At 40.0% G+C, this 6,736-nt stretch overlaps 2 protein-coding genes across 3 annotated transcripts; both read right to left on the bottom strand.

Moving 5' to 3' along the window:
• Window positions 1-761: 761 nt before the first annotated feature.
• LOC122019577 (CST complex subunit STN1-like) lies at window positions 762-2,589 on the bottom strand. Its single transcript, XM_042577034.1, has 3 exons — window positions 2,481-2,589; window positions 1,504-1,625; window positions 762-1,082 (listed from the first exon to the last, which is right to left on the bottom strand). Exons 1-3 carry the CDS (start codon window positions 2,587-2,589, stop codon window positions 762-764), a joined length of 552 nt encoding a protein of 183 aa, XP_042432968.1.
• Window positions 2,590-2,728: 139 nt separating this feature from the next.
• Window positions 2,729-6,273, bottom strand: LOC122020853 (proline-rich receptor-like protein kinase PERK3). Of its 2 annotated transcripts, none has more exons than XM_042578880.1 (11): window positions 6,109-6,273; window positions 5,654-5,807; window positions 5,289-5,410; window positions 4,702-5,070; window positions 4,543-4,629; window positions 4,355-4,425; window positions 3,891-3,967; window positions 3,678-3,798; window positions 3,420-3,581; window positions 3,049-3,147; window positions 2,729-2,950 (listed from the first exon to the last, which is right to left on the bottom strand). In XM_042578880.1, the coding sequence occupies exons 2-10, from the start codon at window positions 5,764-5,766 to the stop codon at window positions 3,049-3,051; spliced, it is 1,221 nt and encodes a 406-aa protein (XP_042434814.1). In that variant the 5' UTR covers window positions 5,767-5,807; window positions 6,109-6,273; the 3' UTR covers window positions 2,729-2,950. The 2 variants fall into 2 exon arrangements, with proteins under 2 accessions (XP_042434814.1, XP_042434813.1); XM_042578879.1 differs by having other exon boundaries at window positions 5,654-5,817; window positions 6,109-6,272.
• Between the last annotated feature and the right edge of the window lie 463 nt (window positions 6,274-6,736).

Here is a 6,736-nt window from a genome sequence, read left to right as displayed (position 1 = left end):
TTAGCCTTAGGAGTTTTGGATTTAGGGCTTTTGGACTTAGGGCTTAGGGCTTAGGGCTTTTGGGCTAAAAGATCATTGGCCTAAAAAGGCTTTGGCATTTGGGCTAAATATGCATGGGGCTAAATGAGCTTTTGGCTATATGGGATTTGGCCTAAATGTGCATTAGGCTAAATGGGCTTTTGGTTATATGGGTTTTGTCCTAAATATGCTTTGGCCTCAATGGCCTTTTGCCCTGAATGGCCTTTGGGCTATACGACCTTTTGGCTAATTTAGTTTTTGTTAAATGAGCTTTTACCCCCTATCGTATATATATATTAGCAAAGATGATTAGAGAAGATTAGATTATTTTGTGGACTGCAGCATGAATTCGAAGGAAAGAGTAAGAGAAAAATACCGATGTGATTTAAGGGGGAGTATTGTATCTGAATCTGCACTTATTGTGTAATTACCTTCCGATTATCTCTGTGCGTTAAATGCTAGCAAACAAAACGCTTAATGGTATAAATTCATCATGATTCTCATAAACTCAATTGATACCATAACAACCTTCAACAAACATACCATAACATTACGTAACATAGAATAACATACAATATCATTAGACAGCTTAAGACGACATTACAAGACATAACATCGCATCACATAGAATAACATAACATAGTACAGTACTTAGGATCAGAGAAGCTAGCATAACATAAGATGGAAGACTGACAGCCAACGTTTAGGGATGTGGCAACCCCGCAGCTTGTGGCAACCCCGCATCAACGATTAGATGAACTCCGCTTATCATAAACTTCTTTGGTCAATCTAATGCAGTCGAGGGAGTGGAGGATCTCCATGTTGGGATCGTTTTCAACCAACACGTTCCTCACCTTCAACTGAATTGACCCCTGATACAAGGTGATCCTCCCTCTGATCCGAACCAATTTCCCCAACTCAACTACGGAGGCCTCCATGCGAGCTATCTCGACCGCCATACCGAGGTACCACCCATGTTCGCGCTGGTGGAGGAGGCTAAGGAAGCAAGGGATGCATTTGGGGCCGCAAACAAATCGAGCCGACTCGCAAGCTTTTCGAGCCGGCTCGAAAAATATTCGATTCGTATTCGAATTTATCGAATTTGAGCCGAACTCGAACATGTTCAAACTTTTTTTTGAGCCGAACTCGAGCCCAAATTATATTGTTCGAGTCGCTCACGAGCCTTAATATTTATTAATATAAGTTAAATATATATTAAATAAATAAATTTCGAGCCTTTCAAACTTATTTTCGAGCAATAATTAGAATAATTCGTGAACATGTTCGAATATTTCGAGTCGAACTCGAACCCGAGCCCTAATTCGAACCGAGCTCGAACCAAACATTTTAAAATTTTCAAGTTTCGAATCGAGCTCGAACTCGAATATACCTATTTCGAGCCGAATTTGAGCCTTAAATTTTTCTACATATTCGGCTCGATTCAATTTGTTTACACCCCTAAATGCATCCACTCCCATCATCAACCTGGAAGGTGATATAGTCATCTCCGCGGTCGAGAATGACCACCACCCCAACTGTCTCAGCACGTGCAACATGCATACCCTTCCGACTGAAGGTGACGGAAGACGAGTGCGGGGAGTTATGAACTGTCAAGGAGAGGAGATCAAGGGCGAGCAGTTTCACATGTACGGGTTCGAGGGAGGTGTCTATTTGAATCGATGCACCTGATCAGGTAGCCTGAGGAAGAGGAAGAAGAAGAAGAAGAAGAAAAGGACGCAGAAGAGCGAAGGGCAAAGAGAGTGATGGTCGGTTGAAGCCGAAGAGTAGGCTAGGGTGAAGGTCGCAAAGGGAATGAAACGATCTTTACAATCGTGAATGATAGCAGTGGGACTGACTCAAGCGTAAAAAATAATAATAATAAATAAATAAATAACCCTCACAATCAATGTTACACTAGAATGAGATCCAATAGCCTACACTGCTGCAGTAGACATGACATGAAGACAAGCACGCAAGGGACACGACGTGACGCGACTAGGCAGGCACCGACAAGTGACGTGACGACACAAGCACATGAGGGGACACGACGTGACGCGACTGGTCAGTAGCCAACAGGTAACGCGACGACACAAGCACGCGAGGGGACGCGACGTGACACAACTTGTCAATACGCGACAAATGACGTGACGACACTACACGCGAGGGGACGCGACGTGACGCAACTTGTCAGTAGGCGACAAATGACGTGACGACACTGCACGCAAGGGGGACACAACGGGACCGCAACTAACAGCTAACATGACAACACCACGATGCGACAGGAGCAAAGACGAGCGAACGCGACGGGACAGCAAAACACAACTGGATGTTTACGTAACCAAGGTCCCGGGCAAAATAATTAATGATTTCATTAAAAAATTAAATAAAGATGGATTAAATAATAAAAAATAATAAAAAAATGAATGGGAGAGAGAAAAGGAGGAGAGAGGATGCGTGTTTACGGCGATAACTTTTAACCCGAGGCTCAAAACGGAGAATCGTCTGCGGCGACGCGTAGAGGGGAGGGAGGGCTACGAGAGCCGCGTTGGGCAAAATCGTGGACAGGGACATCCAGGGTTCCGAAACGCAAAAAATCATAATTCGAGCACCTTCAAAAAATCATATCTAGACCGTTCGAAGTCAAAATGAGTCATATGATATGTTGAAATGTCCGGAATTCAGAGCCAAAACTCCCCTTCAAATCTGAGGATTAAATAAAATAAATAAATAATATATTTTTTTGTAAAATTTGTTTGCAATAAAATACATCGCACAATAATAACAAATAAGGCATTAGCCTAAAAATTATAGAACCACATTTTTTTTTATTGTTTAGGCAATATCTTTGAACAAATAATAACAAAAGTTGTAATAATCTCAATGGCCTCTCCAAATGGAGTTTTAAGGATTTGCTGTTGAAGGAGTTGAGGACCTATGTAAGATGAGAAGAACCATTTAAAAGTTTCATTGAAAGAAAGAGGAGATATAATACTGACACGAGCAATGCTAGAGCGACAAAGTTCGATTTACCTACGATTGTAGCAAAGTGGTAGCAGACGATGATCCTGGTGGAGATTGAACGGTATTCCGATCTCCAAATGAAATGTATTCTTCCAATTCCCTACGAATCTGTTCGATATACAAAAGTTTGCAAAAGATTAGAAGAGAAACAATGAGGAAATGGCTGATCAACTATGAAGATTGTAAATTTGATTGAGGAAGTAAATGTTAAACCTTTTATAGAATATAAAAGTTAATGATTTTAGTCATAAGTCTTCAACATGCATGATGAAACAACTATTTGTGATGCACAAGAACATAGGCGACAGCGATACATATCGATCAGAAAGACAAGTTCAGGAAACGGAACGCCATAGTTGAGAAAGAGTTGAGTGAAATACTTGACTCATGCTGGGACGAAGAGCTGCAGCACGGTTCAAACAAGCAGAGGCACAGGCCACCATTGTCCCCGCCTCAACAGGACTGTAGTTCTTCTCTAAGGATGGATCGATAAGGGCATCGTATACACCATTTTCCATTGCTTGTTGTAGCAAGGGTCTTGCCTGAATTGAACATATCAAACAGAATTCTCAGAGGGGATATATAACAAGAGGCTGTTTATGCAATTTTAAAACTTAAGACCGAAATGTACAACTGACCCAATCAGCCAAACCAAGAGGCCTTCGTCCAGTGATCAGCTCCAAGAGCAACACCCCGTAAGAGTAAACATCAGATTTATCAGTAAGTTGTCCAGTAGAAGCATACTCCGGAGCAAGGTAACTGTTGTCTCATGAGATGATCAAGAGTGGAAAATTTTGTTGGTTTAGTTCTGACGACACAAATGAAACACAACTACTTCATAGGGCACTCACCCATAAGTTCCCTTTACGACCGTTGAGACGTGGGTTTTTTCATCTGAAAAATGCTTTGCAATCCCAAAATCTGCAATCTGCAAGAAATGAAGATTTGTCTTCAACTGTTTTGGATTTTCTCATGAGCAAACACTGAGAACAGATCTCCTAGAAGAAGCATGGTATCTGAGCTAGTAGCAATTTCAATGTTTTTAGCTTTGAAACCCCTTAGCTGACTACAAATATATATAATTATCAGAATTCGTGCATACTAGTTATAGATATAATTGAAGGTTGTTCCTAGTAGCAATTTCAATGTTAGAGTTTAGCTTTGAAACCCCTTAGCCGAGTACAAATATATATAATTATCAGAATTCGTGCATACTAGTTATAGATATAATCGAAGGTTGTTCAATCTTCATGTCATTGTATACACTATCAAGCGCTTGCTAATTCCTATGCAATCAGTAGTGTTGTTTGCTTACCTTGGCTCTAAACTGGTCATCCAGTAGAATATTGGCAGCCTTAATATCGCGATGAATCACCCGAGGATTGCCTGTGAATGCATCAAAGAATGATTACTCCAGGAATATAATATTCAGTGTGGGCGAAAAATAGGAAGATATTTTTACAACACAAGAGACATAGAGAGGAAATAAGAAACGGAGCTCACAATGTTCATGCAAATATTCAAGGCCTTTTGCCGAGTCCAAGGAAATTCTGAACCTGTGTTTCCAAGCCAAAGTAGGTCCATTTCTGCCTGTACAAAATGTTAGAAGTGTACATTACTAAGACAAGGCTACAGGGAACACCTTTGCAAAGTCTGCCTTACCGTGCAAATGGAACTCCAATGTTTTGTTAGGAACATATTCGCAAACAAGTAGGCAAATTAGCTCCGAGACGTAAAATCCAATGAGCGAGACAAGATGCCTATGGTGCACTAGACTCAATATATCTGCCTCTTTCATGAACTCAAGATCTGGCTGTCGGTGAGTATCTTTCAAACGCTTGATCGCAACTTTTGTGCCATCGGTTAGTGTCCCTTTGTACACTAATGAAAAGCCTCCTTCACCCAACACATTATCCATAGAGAAGTTATTTGTAGAGATTGCCAACTCTTCGTATGTGAAGCTTCTTGTGCCCCGTGGTGAAGGCTGAGGATTTTCAAGGTCTGTAGGATTTTCAGTAACTGTTTCGTATGCTGAGAAGATAAACAAATAAACCATGAGAACATTACACTGACAACAAGTGAAACACTCATAAGGATTTTCAGTAACTATTTCATATCTAGTAACTCTCCACAGATATCTTTTTTTTTTTTGTGTGTGCGCTTTGTGTTCCATCGGATGATATTTACTTCAAATTGATGTGAGAGATTTGCACAAACAATCTCAAAGTATAAGGGAGAGGAGCATTTACACCATGATGGATCACAACTGCACCAGCCGATAATGTAGAAATGAATCGAGTTGAGTGTCTTCACTACCTCCCTCATTTTTTCATATCGGCAACAGCAGGAAGTGCAGAAAGAAAATGTCCACCTGCCACCATTTTACACTTACTAATCAACCCAAACAAATGTAAAATGAATCGAAATTAAGACTTGCTTCGGGATTATGTCAAACAAGTAGCTAAAATGGTAGGGAAAGGCTTGAACAAATAGCTCAACAACTTTAGCAGATAGAAATTCTTCATTCAAATGCTCTAATATGTACCGTGCCGACCAGCAAGAACTAGCAATTGTTATTGATAGAGAATTGAGACAGAATGGAAGAATGGCTTACACAATGAACATCAAGAACAAGCCAAGAACGGTGAAGACCATCGACAAACAGCTTGCAGCCAATGCAAATGGCAGACTAGCAGTGAAACCCAAATACCGCAACCAGTTAGGCATCTCTCCGGGAACCTCCGATTCTCTTGGAAACAACACAAGACCTAACAAACACTTTAGGAGGAGGAGTTTAGATGATTCAACAACTACTCATTGTAAAAAAGATGTTAAAGAACATAAGCAGCGAAGAAATTCATCGCTAGGGTTTAGGAAGAGAAGTTCAATTGCAACAAAAATAACTTGGAAAATCTACGGTTCATCTCTCAAATCATATAAAACAAGGGGGTCTTCTTTGACTCAGCGTGATCAGAGTTAGGGAAATACAAATCATAAAAAATGCCACATGAAACAAACCAACAACAAAATTATAAAAAAAAAAAAAAAAAGGAATTTTTGTGAGCTTACATCCAGTAAGGATAGAGCAGGAGCAGGTAGGGTTCTTGGCAGCCAATCGCGGGGCTAAAGAAGTCCGAGAACGAGAGGACGGAAAGGATTAGAAAAGGTAGAGAGTTCAAGTGACGATTTTTTTTTCTTATTTTCAAAATCGACAATCGACGAAAGTGCGAGGAAGAAGAGTTCAAGCTTGTTAGAATAAAACTGCCACTAGAGGCACGTGACGATTTTTTATTTTTTTACAATAAATAAAAATGATATGTCAAAAATAAAGGAATAAAAAGTCAACTGTGGCTATGGTGTGGCGTGCTATAGGTTATCGTAGATATTTTTCATTTGAGTCAATTTTACCAAACTAGACAAACTTATCTGATGTACCTGAGAAACCCGAACGGGTTGGTTGGAACCTCCTCTATAGGGCTCCGTCCGAAGAAACTCTTTTGACCCAACGCGTGTCTAAAATAGCTGATCCGAATGTCAGTTCGGATGGTCTGTTCTAAAATATGTCTGTCCTCATATTTTCTTCCTCTTTATTAATCAGATAGATCGGATTACATCAAGAATATTTTAGAAGATATTTTAGCCTTCCTCGATTGTCAGAATATTTTTTTCAACCTTTTTTTTTTTAAATGTTTTTTAT

The sequence above is a fragment of the Zingiber officinale genome, chromosome 9A, assembly GCF_018446385.1.
Source record: "Zingiber officinale cultivar Zhangliang chromosome 9A, Zo_v1.1, whole genome shotgun sequence".
Lineage (NCBI taxonomy): Eukaryota > Viridiplantae > Streptophyta > Magnoliopsida > Zingiberales > Zingiberaceae > Zingiber > Zingiber officinale.
This window is presented reverse-complemented; position numbering and strand designations above follow the sequence as displayed.